Source organism: Pelodiscus sinensis, chromosome 10 (genome assembly GCF_049634645.1).
Source record: "Pelodiscus sinensis isolate JC-2024 chromosome 10, ASM4963464v1, whole genome shotgun sequence".
NCBI lineage: Eukaryota > Metazoa > Chordata > Testudines > Trionychidae > Pelodiscus > Pelodiscus sinensis.
In genome coordinates this window covers 3,952,301-3,968,726 of record NC_134720.1, presented here as the reverse complement: position 1 = coordinate 3,968,726, position 16,426 = coordinate 3,952,301, and the positions used below count along the sequence as shown (strand labels likewise).

The 16,426-nt window shown below is 46.9% G+C and overlaps 1 protein-coding gene across 4 annotated transcripts in view; it reads left to right on the top strand.

Moving 5' to 3' along the window:
• Window positions 1-3,183: 3,183 nt before the first annotated feature.
• Window positions 3,184-16,426, top strand: part of VPS8 (VPS8 subunit of CORVET complex) — a 167,233-nt gene continuing 153,990 nt past the window's right edge. For 2 of the 4 annotated variants that reach the window (XR_012906179.1, XM_075937359.1), the window contains exon 1: window positions 15,918-16,267. Coding sequence is in view for 3 of the 4 variants with exons in the window: in XM_075937359.1 (XP_075793474.1) it covers window positions 16,121-16,267 (147 nt within the window). In the remaining variant the exon portion in view is untranslated. Of the gene's footprint in view, window positions 3,242-5,243; window positions 5,316-7,725; window positions 7,843-9,922; window positions 9,999-15,911; window positions 16,268-16,426 lie in introns of those variants that run through there. The other 2 variants (XM_075937360.1, XM_075937361.1) reach the window with 2 other exon arrangements.

Sequence of the window (16,426 nt, the reverse complement as noted above, 5' to 3'; positions counted from 1 at the left end):
CCTCTGTATCCAGCTACTGGAATACTGTGACAATTTCTGGTGCCCACAATTCAAGGAAGCTGTTGATAAATTGAGGTGGGTTCAGAGAAGAGCCAAAAGAACGATGAAAGGATTAGAAAACATGCCTTAAAGAGACAGACTCAGAGAGCTCAATCTATTTGGGACTGGAGAACTAGACCTATGGTCAGAGACTGAAGGAACTGGACTTATGTAGTCATCAGAAGAGAAGAGTGAGGGGGGATTTGAGAGCAGCCTTCAACTGTCTAAAGGGAGGCTCCAAAGAGGCTGGAGAGAGGCTGTTGTCAGTGGTGACAGATGACAGCACAAGGAGCAATGGTCTCAAGTTTCAGTGGGGGAAGTGTGGGCTGGATATTAGAAAAAACTATTTTCCTAGGAGGGTAGGGAAGCACTGGGATGGGTTACCAAGGGAGGGGGTGGAATCTCCATCCCTAGAGGTTTTTAAGGCCCGTCTTGACAAAGCCCTGGCTGGGATGATTTATTTGGGGCTGGTCCTGCTTTGGGCAGGGACTTGGACTCAACTCCTGAGGCCTCTTCCAACCATAATCTTCTGAGTCTAAGATTAAACTCTATAAAGAGAAGGTTAAAGGGGTGACTTGGCTAGTCTATAAGTATCTAGATGGGGAACAAATATTTAATAATGGGATCTTCAATCTAGTAGAGAAAGATCTAACACAATCCAGTGTCTGGAAGTTGAAGCTAGACAAATTCAGACTGGAAATAAGCGTATTTTTTTAATGGTCAGAGTAACAACTGGCACAATATACCAAGGCTAGCAGCAGATTCTGCATCACTGGCAGTTTTTCAGTCAAGACTGGATATGTTTCTAAACATATGCTCTAGGAATGATTGTGGGTCAGTTCTATGTCCTGTGTTGTACAGGAGGTCAGACTAATGATTGCTCACTTCTGGCCTTAGAAGTTATGAATTTGTGAATATCCCATCTTTAAAGGTTGCACCCTGTTTTTCTCCTGAAGTCTTGCAGCCCTTTTCCTCAAAATCTGATCATTTCTACTTAACTTACAAGACAACCACCCGAATAAAAGGGATACATTATTCAGTGATGGTGTTTGGCTAGGAAGATGTTGCCCGTGGAAATAGCAGCCCCAGTCCAGGAGCAAGCTGCTTTCAGGGGCTTTGTAAAATAGCGTGTTCTTGATTGTCATTAGGGTTTGAGACTGAGACCTGCTGCTGCACAGCTCTGATTTGTACCACTGTTGCTGAAGAAATAACGTGCTACCTAGTAAGGGTAAATTATTAGGCTTTTGTTCTCTTACTGGAGTTAGTCATGAAAGGAGTAGTGAGCTTCAGGAATCTTCGTTCTGTTCCAATTTCTGGCAGGTAATGTGCGCTAGCGGTCACAGCCCTTCTTCCTCTATTCCACTCAAGCCTGATCACTTCTACCCACCCCCTCCAAACTTTCCCTGTCTTCTCTCTTCCTTCCCCTTTTCCCAGTTCTGTTTCCTCAATCTACTCTCAATCTTGCCCAGCCAGACTTAGTTTATGCCTTTGGATTTCTCATCCAAGTCCCAGTCTCTCCTCTCTACCCCACCCCACTTCACCTTCCTGCACCAGTGTCTTTGCCCAGCCAGTCCCAGTAACCCTCCAGTTGGTATCCCCATCTCTGTTCCCTCATATTGGCTCCCAGTCCCAGTATCTGCCTCACAAACCAAGCATTTCCTATCAAACAAGCAAGCAACACCCTGTTAGCTTGTGTAAAAGGAACATCCACCCAAACCCATAAAAGCCAAGTGTCCGGGTAGAGTATCTTCCTTCAACACATCTTACCCCAACACTGTCTTCACCACTTACGCTGATAGACTCTACCTTTCTAGAAGTCCTATACAGTATGTACAGTCAGGGGAGCTGACAGGATTGCCATGCTCCCAGAAAGGGTGGGGCATCGGGCTAAAGGGTTTGAGTGGGGGCAGCCAACCCACAGAGCTACCGAGACGGTGCAGCACCTCCCCCCAGCAGCCCACAGAGCCAGCCGGAGTGCACAGTGTGGGTCTCCTGCAGCAATTCTGGTAGCTGTGGTGGCATCTGGGAGCCCCAGGCCCTTTAGAATTGCCGGTTTGGGGCAATTACCCCTTTTGCCTCACCCTGTTGGTGGGCCTGTGTACAGTAACATGATACCTATTACATTGCTCACAATCACACTATAATACAGACCCTTATTGCTGATTTCATGCTTCTCTAGGGGAAATAACACATTGCACTGGTGTCTGCCAGATACACTTACCCCACGAGCTCTCTTCTTGCTCAGGGGTTCTTGAATTGTGGTCCACATGGCCTGCAGAAAGCTGGGTGATCACCTGGTGCTGGTTTTGCCAAATGTCCAGCTGCTAACCTGCAGAAAGAACACTTGTAAGCACTGGACTTTTCACACAATTAGCAGCTGTTATTGCCACAGAGTTTTCTGTGACCAGGTAAGGGAAGAGAGGAAGGGACAGTTGTGACTGGGAGGGTAGATTGTCCACTAGCTGGGCCATATCATGGCAGAACCCAGCCCGATTACCTTCCCTCTTGTAGAGACACTGGTTGCAGTCCTGCTGCCATCTCAGAGAGACAAGGGTCCTATTCCCATTAGCTTCAAACCCTAATGACAACCAAGCACACACTATTTTACAAAGCCCCTGAAAGCAGCTTGCCCCTGCACTGGGGCTGCTGTTTCTACTGGCAAGCATCTTTCCAGCTAACCAATGAGCAGTTGTCTCAGGCTTTCTGCAGGCTCAAGCAGATGTTGCTGGATTGCTCACACGAGGGGCAAATTTTCAAGTTTTTCTTCCCAAAGCCAAGGACTAGAGACTGACTTTGGGGAAAATAAAAGCTAAGATTCTGAAGAGCTGTATGACTCTAGAAGTTGGGACCTCATGTGGCTTTGCTTTGATCCAGCTCTGCATGCTAGGAAAAAGGTTAGAACGCCCTCATTCGGCCCAGTGCCGGAATTTGTTTTCCCACTACATGGTATTGTAGGAGTTTCTCTGATACTGAGTACTGTAGTCGGAACCTTTCTTTCACCTGCTGAGATTCGTTTAAATATAAAAGTGACATTGTTTTGTGATCAAATAAAGAGTTATTGCATATTGATTCGATTTGCTATTATACTTCATATTCTCTCTCTCTCTCTCTCTCTCTGCATATATGTTTTTAATTTTATCACAGGTTGCTGTCAATAACCAGGAGCATTGGGAGGAAATGTTGGGTTTCAGAGGACTGATTGGTAAGGACTGAGCAAACATTTCAGATCACTTGCATTTTGCTTTTCTTAAATTAGAGCTGTTTTTCTTACAGAATCTACACGCATTGAGTGAACTGAATGTCTGTGTGTGCGCTATAGATTAATAATGTTCTGAAAGTGTGTCTGTTTTACACAAGATTTCTCAGAGGTCTAATTGCACAACATACATAAAGCAAATAAACAGAGCACTTTGGTATTCACATCCCATTTGTCAAATTCTATTTTTAAGAAACAGGAACTAACCAAACAATTAAAGAAGTGGGTTGTGCCCACGAAAGCTCATGATACCATCTACGTGTTTTGTTAGTCTCTAAGATGCTGCAGGACTATTCATTGTTTTTTAAGTTTTTCCAGTTACAGACTAGCTTTGAAGCAATTAAAGTTTGTCTCTTAGCTCACCTTCCGTCCGTTACCAACTCATGGCCCTTATCTGACATATCAGCATCTTTTTGGGTAACACTCTTGTTCTTCCCGTGCCACTACTCTCCCCTGCTTTTCTGTGTTTTGTTTTTGTCTTTCTTGTTCTGGTTGTGATGCTCTGGATAAGAGACAATATTTGACCCAACAAAAAGCAGCCATTTATAATTTATCTGTGTGGACCGCCTGACTCTCACTTCTAGACTGAAAGTGAATTGAGGGACTTTGCTTCCAAGACAGCTGCATTTGGAAATTTCCTCCTTTCATTGCATAAGTGACCCTACATAATCTGAAATTAGTACAGTCCAAATGGAGCTAGAAGCAGCAGCAACCAGGTTATTTGTTTGTGCGTGGGCTCAGTGTTTCTCAGCTGTCCCAGTGCTGCCACTGTGTAACCCGACTGACACAGCTTCTCCTTTGGGCAGTTGTTGACGTGTATCAAGGCTGGTGTGGTCCATGTAGAACAGTCGTGAGCCTTTTCAGAAAAATAAGGAATGAGCTTGGTGATGGCCTCCTTCATTTTGCCGTGGTAAGAGGTAACATTTGATGCAGATGCTATTCTGAGTATCACAGCACTCTCGGAATCAACAGACAAGGAAATGCCGAAGCCACTTGTCCTGGCAATAGGTAGCAAAGGTATCCACAAGTCAGGAGTTCTTAGGCATGCATGTAGTCCCACTTCCTTTCTGGGCTTGTAATAGGAGGATGGGGAAGCTTACATGGATACAAGTTGCAAGACCAGACCTGTTACTGTTCTGTTTGGTTTTTATTAAACCAAACAGAGATTTTTTTAAATCCCACACTTTCTTTATGAATGTATTAAAATAGCATTATACAATACTGAACATCTCAAATCTGAACCTATAGCAAGAAATAACAATATCATCATCATCAGTGAGGAAAATATGTATCTGAGTTTGAACTCAGCTTGCAGTGGAAGAGACTACATTTTTTAGAATTTAAGAATCAGTACCCAATATTACATCATTTTTGCCATGCCTTCCATATTATAGACATAGAGCTGTGCTGTAGGGACACTATATTTGCAAAGTGAAGCACTCATAAGTTGAGAGGGGCTAAAGTTAAGGATGTCTGTGCAACCTTAACTCAGCCCCTTGTAGATATGAATTCCAACAGACTAAGTACAGTCCAAACATAAAATCTTCCTTTTAGAAGCTAATTAAGGTTGTCAAGTGACAAGATATATCTCTGTCATATCATTTACAAACTCAGGCACTTGGGAATAAGGTCATGAATATGTCAGAATCTGTGCACAAACTGTTTCCACTGTGCACAAACACTTTTCGTATGCATGAGGAAATGGATAATTCATCTCAATGCACCTTTAATTCTTACTAATGGGCTTTTGGTGTTATGTATTTTATCATATTTGGAATTATAAGTAATACTAATCAACATGGACTTATTCATTAAACATATGTTAAAATCTTTCCCAAATGCTCAGAATAATAGGGCAAAAATATTTTTCAACACTTTTTTTAAAGTTTACTTTTCTCCAATGTAAAATGTTGAAATAACCAAATTATTTGTTTTACATTTTATTTAGGCTGAAGTAGACTCCATAGATGCTCTAGAAAAATACAGAGGAAAATGTGAACCTACCTTTCTGTTTTATGCAGTAAGTTAAAATATTTTAAAATTGGACATATTAATAAACCGTATGATGAAACAATAATTTTCTTCCAAAGATGTATATTTGTGTTTTTGATCTCCAGCTCCTGGATCTGTATACCACCTCTTTCATTCACTTTGCTAATCAGTTTGGTTACAAAGTCTTGTCCTGAATGCACCCTGATAAATGTATCCCAAAAGCTGCCATGCATGATAGTCATTTTATTTTCTGAGTCTGTCTAGGTATTTATAATGTACCCACTATCTGGGCACAAGGGCATCATTGTATCCAATCAGTTTTAATCTTTTGAACACTGACCCTGAAGCTCTCTAACCCTGGCCTTCACAGCTCCTGTCCCTGCAGCCCTCAGTGTGCCTCCCTGCTACATAGGGCCCCTCTATGGATCATCCACACCTCTTAGACGTTTTGGTGTCCTATGCAGCCCCCTAAGGACAGCCTTGAAATACACCCTCATTAATGTAACTGGATAGTGCATTCTCCAACTGAATATCATTTTTGAATCCTGGATTTCATGATACCCTGTGCAATGAGCCCTACAGGCCACTTATGAACTGTGTGTCTTAAAATCTCACACAGTTGAGAAACGGGGACCTTTGTCCTTCAGTCTCCAGGTGTCCCCTTGTCTGTGCCTAATGAGAGAAAAACTTGGAGCACCTGCTTCCCCTTGTCTTTGTCGCTCAGGGCCTTCCATCCATTGCTATCCACGCTGCTCCCAGCAAACAAACTGCTTCCCTCCTCTCTTAGTTCATTCCATAGATGGCAGCAATCCTAGCATAGAGCATCTTACTGACCTGTAGCTACAGCCATGCTGAGGGCCCAGAACACAGTCTGTTCTCTGGCACTAAATGAGGATAGATAACAGGGGTCAGGAACTAGGACTGCAGGTACCCTTTGTCATCTGCCAATAGGCAGGGATTATATCATGAGAATGTGTGCTCAGAGGCTACTGACGTGTATTTAAAAGATGTCATTTGAGCAGTGCTAAGACCCTTCCTTTGTCTCCCTAGTGTTGGGCAATCTGAGTAGCTGAGGAGAAATGAGTGGTGATGGGCACATGGAAAGCATGTGCAGATGATGGCAAACTGCAGCATGGTGTTGAATACCCACATGTTAACGGAACAGAAATTTTCCCTATTCCCATAGGCTGAATGGCTCACCCTGAGGGAATCGGGATCTGCCTTCATTTCCTGCGGCTGTAGGAAAGAGCTCTAAGGCAGGATTCCTGCATGGCCTAGAGCTGAGAAAACTCTGTCTGGAGTGGGAAGGGGTTACTCAGGACCTCCCAACCATGCCCAAGAGGAAGGCAGCTGACTGGGCTTTCCCACAATGAGGATTGATTTAAAGCAAAAAACTTTATATCCCAGATTTGAATCCTGATTTGAATCCACATGCAGCAAACCTCGCCTAGAAAAATCTATTTAATTGTGTTTTGCATTTGTACTTTTTAATTATTTTTCTAGAGAAAGGTTGATTCTCCTTGGTTTGTGACAAGTCAAACATGCTGACTTGCAAATACGTACAGCCTTTACACTAAGTTTGACACTTCTTTTTGCTAGCCAGGCAGATTCACTATATAAATATGATTTCAACAATTATATAGCTTAATTTACATTTATTCAACCTCTTAATTTTCCCATTTTTATTATGTTAGACAATAGTGAATGATGCATTTTTATTACTAGATGATTAATGTTTTACTTATGATTTTTGTCAAACTCTGGATGGAAATTCAAATTCAATTACAGGTGTACTCAGCATTGTGTTATTAAATAAAGCTACCTTAGAAGTGCTAAATAGTCACAAGCCATTTAAAGGGATACTGCCTGATTCCTATACACTGCAGGCAGGAAAGAGTCTTGTACCTCTCAGATCATGGGACAGAAGTGCAATAGCTTCTGTCTTGAGACTGGCCACTGGGTTACCTGTGCTGTTGTGAGTTCAAGGGAAGTCTTGCAGGGCCCTTTCACTTATTAGAGTTGTTACATCATCTCCCCTTGTTCTAGTCAGGGACCACCTCTCCCCCTCCTACTCACCGCCTTAGCAAATAGAAGGGGATCTGGCTGGATGCAATGTATCTCCCATGCAGCTCGCAAGTTCTAGGGAGCTCCTCACATGAACGTCAGTATGTCAAGTGACGAGTGGAGTTTTTTCTGATTCAGCCTTTCTCTGCTAACATGAATAACTCTATGCTCAAGCTTCTAAATAACTAACTGTTTTCACCTACCACTTCCTGTTCAGTTTGGGGGGAGGTATTCTTTGCCAGTCCCTAAATTAAACCTGGATTCTGCCACAATAAATAAAAATAAAGCATTCAAAGTGCTCTAGTGGGAGGGCACTAATAAAAATACACGTCACTGTCATTGGGAAGCATATCATCTGACTGATTGCCTTCCAGGGAGGAGAATTAGTAGCAGTTATAAGAGGAGCCAATGCACCACTGTTGCAGAAAACAATCCGGGACCAGCTGGAGGCAGAAAGGAAGGTTTTAGAACAAGGAGCAGAACGCGTGCTGGTAAGCAAGGCTCTGCCTATCTAAATGCATGCAGGTTGTCACACGAAAAGTTCTCTTCCTCCTCCTCAAGCTGTCTCTGGCAGAGAGCACACACAAGCATTATCTACCCTTGCTGAGGGTATTGAAAGCACACTCCCCCTAATGTCCTTCAGTTCTCCACCCTCCAGAAGCCATCTCTGGAGTTGGGCTCCAAAACACAGAGTAAGACTGAAGTTTCAGAGGGGAAGCCATACTAGTCTGTATCTCAAAGGAGATACACAGGAGTACTGTGGCGCCTTAGAGATGAACAGATTAAAGTTTCAGACATGGTCATGATGGGTTTTTAAACCTATTTGCACATCTGTGGTGAAGTGTATAAACCCCATGCAGGACAAGAAAGGGTTAAACTGGGGCTTGAAAGTTGTATTTAGCCCCTGCTGATCACCGCTGCAAGATGTGTCAGACTCAGGGCAGAGTATAGGAAGGAGTGTAGCGCTTTTGGGAAGAGGAGACTCAGGGTGGTCTGGAGGCCTCCGCAATAAGCAGGGTGAAGTCCCCTTGCTCCATGGACAGCGCCGACTCTCTGAGGAAGCTGTGCAGGAGATGCCAAGTTTCTCCTGGTCAGCACTGGCCCCAGCTGCCTCTGCCTTGCAGTTAAAACTTTCTGCTCAGTTAAAACAGTTCCAGCTCCCACGAATCCGCAGCCCGTGTCTCTGGGTATGTGGAACCTCCCTTCACTGGCTCGGTAATAACGTAGTGGTTCTGTCTTGTCTGCAGTGCACTGTTTCAAGGCTCTGGATTCTGCGTGGAGAGTATTCTCACTCTCACAGTTCCATGAGCACAGCCTCCAGCCAGTGTTAGAGCTAGAGTGCTCTAATGAACAGTGTGGATGCTGCTAAGACTACTGGGTGCAGCTACAGAGACAAAGAATTAAACCTTTGAAAGTTTCCTTTTTCGCACCAGTCTGAAAGGCACAGGAATGTTACATCCTGGAAACTTCTAAGACAGTAGTACTATAAGGGCCCTACCATCAATCAGACATTGTCCCCGCCCCCTGATCCTCAGGTCCCACCCACTTGTCATCAGAAGTCCCATCCCTGTGGGTATTACTTTCAGGATCAAGACAGACACATGACCAGAAGCAAAGAGATGTCATGCAACCCTTACAAGAATTCCTTTCTCCACCTTCTACCAATCAGGATGGGTCATGGTCCCACAGGATCACACTAAAAGAAAATTTGACCAATTGGGGATAATTCTGAGGTTGGTGATCAGTCCCTTATAAGAATTCTTCCCATTGCCCTCTACAAATGGGTTTGGGCTGCAGAGGACCACCCTGAGAGCAGATTTGACCAAACAGGGCAGGTTCTGGGGGAAGGTGACCCTCCTGGAAGAGGATCATGTGACCCCTCAGACCTCCCTCTACCTCCTCTACCAATCAGAGTACAGCACCTCCTCTGGAATAGGCCATCTGATTCCAAGAATGTGAGTTTTAACAGCTGGAGTGATACGGGGAGCTTACAGAGGGGTCACACGACCCTCTTCTGGGCAGGTCACCTGCCCCAGAACCTGCCATGTTCAGTCAATTTTGCTCTCAGGGTGGTCCTCTGTGGCCCACACCTATCCTGATTGGTACAAGGCAATGGGAGGAATTCTAGGAGGTCATATGACACCCTTTGCTTCTGGTCATGTGTCCATCTGGATCCCAGAAGTAAAACCCTGTTGAGGGATTTCCAACAAGTGGGAGCAGTGCCTGAGGGATCGGGGCGGGGGCAACATTTGATTGATGGTAGAGCCCTTATACTATGGCCAATTATGCAACCTTGGACCCTTTCAAAATTCCCTGATTAGAGACAGGCTGGTGGTGGCTGCAGAGATGGGAAGAGGGTTTGCTGCAGGACTGTGAGCTTTAGAAAAAGTTGTATAAACCAGCAAAATTGCAGGAAGAAAGCCAAAAAACCATATGTGCAGATGTCACGCAGAGAAGGATTAAGGATGCACATTGGGGCCTTTATGACTGGTATGGGTATGGAATGTGGTATGTCACTAAGGTGTGGTGTGAACCCTGCGGTCACTGCTCATTGTGTGTTCTCACTGCTAGGTTAAGGATGAAGCCCTCTTCAAGGAAGGAGGAGATGCCACTGTCTTTCAGGAAGAAGAATAGGAAGATGAGGAGGGTAAGCAGTTCTTCTACAGTGGGGCAGCCACACACAGAGCACAGGAATGACTCCCTCTACAGGGAAGAATCCCAGGGATTTGAGATGCTGCTGGATACCAGAGCGTAACCCGGCCTCCGCAGTGGGTCAGAGTGTGGGCTTTTCCTTACCCCTCCCCTCTCTCCACTGCCATGGGTCGGAGCATGGGCTCGTGTCACCCCCCCAACCCTGAGTCTTTGTAGCGAGTAAACAGGTCACGTTACAAGTAAAGCAGGTCACAATGGCCATATTTGCCTTTTCCAAATGTATTCCCAAGGTGGGGCGAACCCCCAGCTGCTCTGCTCTGAGCCTTTCCTGCAAAGCATCGACACATGTTCTTTGCAGACATTAGAGTCCTGCCCATGAATTTCCGAACCGCGAACAATGAGAGAATTTCCTATTCTTACATCTTCTCAGTTGATTTTCTTTTCATCATATACTACTTCATACAGGCTGCTATGTCACCAAGGCCCAGGCGGGATCCAGTGTCTAGGCTAGTCTCTCTGTCTGGGACAGTGGCTAGAATCAGCTATCTGAGAGGATAGTGCAAGAAATCCTCTAGAGCTTCCTTTGGCAGTGGTTCCCAAGTTGTGGGGGTGCTCCACCCCTTGAGGGGCATGGAGGAGCATTCAGGGACCACATGGCTGGTCTTAAGTGTGGCGGGAACACCATGTTTCCAGTTCTGCTTCACCTCCTGCCTCACTATGCCTCCAACCCTGTTCAGCCCCCTGCTCTGCTTCCAAGCTGGGCCAGCTCATGGGGGATGAGGGAGCAGGGAGGGAGTGTTGCCTTTACCAGCCCCACTTCATTCCCAGCTTGGCTTCTCCCTCAGTCCCATTCAGTCCCCAGTCCTGCTTTGCCTCCAGGCCGGCTCCACTTCCACCCCACTCTGCCCTCAGCCCAGCTCTGCCATCATTCCCTCTCTGCCCTCAGCTCCTCCCGGTCCCCAGTTCCACCCCAGCTCTGTCTTTAGCTCAAGCCCCGCTGCTGAGGAAGCCTGGGCTGTGCAGTAATGGGGGGGGGGGGGAGATGGGTACACCGGGAACATTTTTGCACCCCTGCCCTAGAGAGCAGTAATGGACAAGTCTCCTACGAAGGGGAAGGGTGCTCCTGACACATGGGCAGGAGGCGCATGCCCAGTTGCATGACAGCTTAAGATCCCACTTTACATTTTACATACATGTGAAGCTCATTGACCTGCATGTTCTTATGGCCTGGGACTGGGTAGGATTCAAAAGATGATTTATAGGGCTAATAGGAACACCCATGTGTGATAGATTTGCTCTCCTTCAGTTTCATTGAATAGCTCACCATTGTAACAAGCGAGGATGAACAAAGCCACCTCATCTATTTTGCTCCTGCATTACTCTGTGACCCTCTCTCCTAGCCCCTCCTCTTTGCCTCCTTTCTTAACCAAAGAGTCTTTCTATTTTGCCCCCAGCTCCTGCTACCTTCTTGTTCAGATGAGTGATCAGAGTGGCACACAGTATCCAAGTGAGGGTGTGCCAGCGAGCTATATCACGACACTAAAATAGTCTCTTTATTATTTTCAGCTCCTTATGCATTTTAACATGATTTGACTGCAGCTTGACATGAAGCAAAGGTCTTTATTAAACTGTTCAGGGTGATGCCCATGTCTTTTCCCTAAATGGAAACAGGTCATTTACGCTGCAGTGTGCATCACTCTGCATTTGTCGTCATTTCCCCTGCCTTTGACATTCACATTGTCACATAACAAGCGATGAATGGAACACATCCAGCCCACTTAATTAGCTTCTTTAACACGAGTACTACAATTAACAGGTAACTGCTTTTGCTGGTATATACACACCTTGGATTCTGTTATTTGAACTCCAACTCATCTGATGAAGTGAGTTTTACCCACAAAAGCTCATGATCCTATATATTTGTTAGTCTCTAAGGTGCCACAGGACTACTCGTTATTTGTCAACATTGAATTTCATCTGCCATAGTGATGCGTGTTCCCATAGCTCGGCTGAGTCCCTCCCTCTGCTTCTTCACAGTGAAGACTAGAAAAGCCTAATATTGAATCATCTGCTAATTTTGCTACATTATTCAGATTAAATATATTAATCTAGACTGGTGCTGGTACAAAGCCTTATGCCTCCCTTTATCTTTTTGCCATGTATCTTTTTGCTGTGCGGTTCTGTACTCTGTGCATGCGCAGATCGTTTTGGGCATGTGCAGATCGCTCGGTGCCGGCTCTTCCGGGGTGTAATCTACTCACCACGGGCGAGTAGATTACACTATTTGTCGAGCCCTGGCCATGTTTAATATTATCCATTTATCCCTTCTATTCTCTGTCGCTTAACCAGTTTCTGACCTATGCTAGCATTTTGCCTCTCACTCCTTGATTTCTTAGTTTTCTTAAAGTCCCTCACAAGACATTATCAAAGGCTTTTTGAAAGTCCAAGTAGCTTAAACTGAGTATCACAAGTGCAAAGAAAGTCAGAAGCATACAAAGATCTAGATTTTTAATTACTTTTTACGAAATCTGATAGATTTCTGACTATCTATTGCTGTATACGTTTAAAGTAAATAAATAAGCACAGAGCAGTGAAAATGTAAGACACTTTCATTCTACTGCACCTTGTTCAGCGATGTAAAAACTGAAATTAATCTTACACTAGTTGTACAGATCTGTTTGAAGTTGCTAAAAGCTGTTTAAATCTTTTCTTCTGCACATTATCTTTTTTTTCCTCCTTGGTAGATTAATGTGCCCCTAATCTTCTGGGATTGCTATTGAAGTGAAAGAGGAATTTTAAAGAGATGCCGTTTTGTCTTGTAAATATGCTGCTTCTGCATACTGTTCTGCATTTGTTCCCCCCTCTGAAAACTAATGTGTTTATGAAGTAGTATTAATGAAAAATTCAGTCTCTGATATTTCCAGCTGTTTTGTTGGGGGGGGGGGGGGGCGCACAGTATACTTTGGATTATTTCTCTCAGCCTGTGCAAGAGTTCTGGAAGGCCTCTGAGGCAGTGGAGTCAAACCTGCGTAGTCTCTCAAATTTCTCAGAGCCTTTTCTCGTCTTGGCTCTCTCTAAGCGGCACAGCGCTGTCCACAACAGCTCTCTCCGCCCAGTGTGGTTGAGTGGAGTCAATAGTTCTGTGACAGGCACCCCCTGTTCTTAACACCAATGGAGGTCCAGATGCCACTTTCCTCACTGGCAACAGAAACACTATGCCAGGGCTACTCAACATGCAGCCCACGGGCCACATGCGGCCCACAGCCCATCTGTTTGCGGCCCGCGATGCGGTTTGGGTTTACACAGGGCTCAACAAAAAAGTAGTCAGTATATGGTCTTCTGTTGAGATGCATTTTAGTAGTTAAATTCCTGGACTGTCATTGCTCATTAAAAGTGCTGTCAGATGGGTGGAAATTGGGTAACTATTACATTTTATTAATATCAGCAGAACTGACTTAAACAGCCTATGCGTTTTGTAGTCTTGCCTTAATCTTTGTATTCATGCCTGTTAGTATGAAAGAAGCTATTTGCATATATATTTACATGTATCTGCAACCACACTTAAGTTGCGGCCCTCGGCATGTGCTGTGAGTATCATTGTGGGCCCTGAGGCTTCCAAAGTTGAGTAGCCCTGCACTATGCAAAGGATTGTTACACAGCTCAGGATCTGGCCCTTTGTCTTGACATGATAGAGCAAACTAAAGGGTCACGCTTGGAGAATTCTTTAATAAACCAAACCAAAGCTTTTCACTCTGAGCCGCTTCCCTGCTTGGCCTAGCACAGGGGAGTGAACAAAGACATACAGCAGTATGTAGTACTAGGAGGGTGAGAACGTGATCTCTCTCTCTCCTACTAGATGTTTGCATCAAAGGCACTAGCTGACATTACTGTGAGTGGAGACACATGCCACTTCAGTATCACCCAAGGTAACCCTGTCTCCTTCCAACTTAGAGCCAGGTTTTCCAAGAGAGACCAGAACACTGGCTTCCCAAGGGGAGCAGAGGCCTTTTTAGAGACAGTGAAAGTACATTTGTGCCTAAAATAAAGTGATCAAACTAATAGAAAGGGCCAATTAGTAAGAGGATAAGGACAGCATGGCATATTCTGCATACCAGCTGAGGAGAAAAACTCTCTGGGGTGTACACTTCAAAGAATATATTTCAAAGGTTCACTGGTACTTAAAAAAAGGGAAGAGAACCCCTTAGTTATCCATCACGTAGGAGATTTAGGCAACTCTTGAGTCTGTGAATCTTGAGTCCCATGGGTGGAAGGACTAGAGATACTGGTAAATACATGAGAAAGGGTATTGTAATTTTCTAGGATAAAGTTGTAGTCGCTAGAAAATGAGTTTGGCTTGCAATCAGACCTGTCAGATCTCAGATGTATCATTTTAATTTCTGTTCTTAATAAACTCATTCTTGGTTTTACTATAAATCATTTTAGTGCTGGTTTGTGAAAGTGATATGTGCATCTAGGCTGATGTATGCTCTTTCTTGGTTGGGGCTATGGGAGGGATAGCCTAGTGGTTTGAGCATTGGCCTGCTAAACCCAGGGTTGTGAGTTCCTAATCCTTGAGAGGGGCTATTTAGGGATCTGGGGCGAATCTGTCAGGGATGGTACTTGGCCCTGCCATGAGGGCAGAGGACTGGACTAGATGACCATCTCTTTCAGTTCTATGAGATGGTATATCTCCATATATTATTATTATTATATTACAGGCAGCAGATTTAATATTTTCTGTCTAGTGAGAAGGAATGCACATTGCAGGGAGACATCTCTGAGAAACTGTGGTTAACCGTTTCTTGCAAGGCAAGATTTAGACAGAGTCTGAAGGGGCTTTCTGGTGATGTGGACAGACTTGTATGGCAGGGAGCTGACTTATGAAGTCAGAGGGGTAACACAGTGGTTTATGGTTCTACTTGTCCTAAGCAGAACATCACAAATACATGTTTGACCAATCCCTGCTCCAAAGTGTGGGCACTACCCATTCCCGTGCCATGTGTCTTATAAGCTGATGCCCTGGGGTGTGGGCCCTGCTGTTTCTGAGTGTGTCTGACCAACCACAGCCCTGGGCTGTGGATACTACTGCTTCCCAGAGCACTCTAACAACCCCCTGAAGCTCCTTGTCAGGTAGGGGACTCTGACTCATGGGAAGACAGGCTAAGCATAACCTGGCCTGTTTGTGTATCACCGTATTTTGAGCCTGCAACGCATTTAGCTCATGTGCAGGGGCTGTAGGGTACCTGCTGTCTCCAACAGGGAAATTCTTTTCCTGGGACGGAGCAGCAGTCGCTGCCAGGCTGGGCCCTGTCTCAGATAGTTTGGTCTGCCCCAACTGCCAGCAGCCAGGTGGGTGGCCTGACTGTGCGCAGAGCAGCGGCCAGGCCTAGCAGAAGGAGCAAGGTCAGACCCAGTTACAGTCTGCAGGCCAAGTCAACGGGCCGGCCCCACGGGCGGGGGCAGAGCCAGGAGCCGGAGCTCAGAGCGGGGTTAGTAGGTCTGAGGCCGGGCGCGGGGCAGGCCCTGAGCTAAGCATCAGGCAGCCAGCGAGCTCCTGCGGGCTCCCTCAGCCAACGGGGGGCAGCGAGCGAGGAGCAGCGGTGCGCCCTGCCCGGACACGCGGGGTGCGGCAGGCCCTGCCCTGGCCGCACGGACGCTGCACACACAAGAGGCCAGTTGCACGCGGGCGGCTAGAGGGCGCGAATGGGGGCGTGGTGCGGCCGCAGGCGGGGCTTGGGGGCGTGGCGGAAGCGGCAGGGGCGGTGTGCATGGGGGCGGGGCGAAAGGGGCGTGGCGGAAGCGGCAGGGGCGGTGTGCATGGGCGCATGGTGGAAGCGAGTGTGTATGAATGGGGGCGGGGCGGACTAGCTGCTGCTCTCTGGCCTCAGAGGAGATTGGCTGGAGACGCACATGCGCAGTGAGCGGTCATTCGGCTAGTGCCGGTGGCGGGGTCCTCAGCCCGGCTGCTCCACGAGCCGATATTTCCTCACGCGTGAGGGCGGGGCGTGGCCTCACCTCCCCGGCCTCTCGTGCCGCTGCCTCCCACCTCAGGCGCTAGAGCCCGCCGGGGTCCCGCGCTGCTCCCCCGGCGCGCGCCTGAGGGAGCCGGGCCTGGAGATGGAGCCCGAGAGCCGCGGCGCGGAGCCGGGCGCCCCCCTGCCGGGGCCCGGCGAGGAGCTGGGGCCGCTGCCGGGCCAGGAGGTGCTGCTGCCGAAGCTGGGCGGCGCGGAGCTGGACCGGGAGCTGGAGTCGGGCGGCGACCTGGTGAGGGGGGGGGGCGCTCGGCTGGAGGCGCGGCCCGGGGGGGAGGCCCCTGAGCGCGCGCGCTGTTGGCTCCTGCGGGCCTGGGTCAGTCTGCGCCCCGCGGCTGCCGGCCGCTGCTCTGCTGAGCGCTGTGTCCCGGGGGCAGGGGCGGGTCTCCGG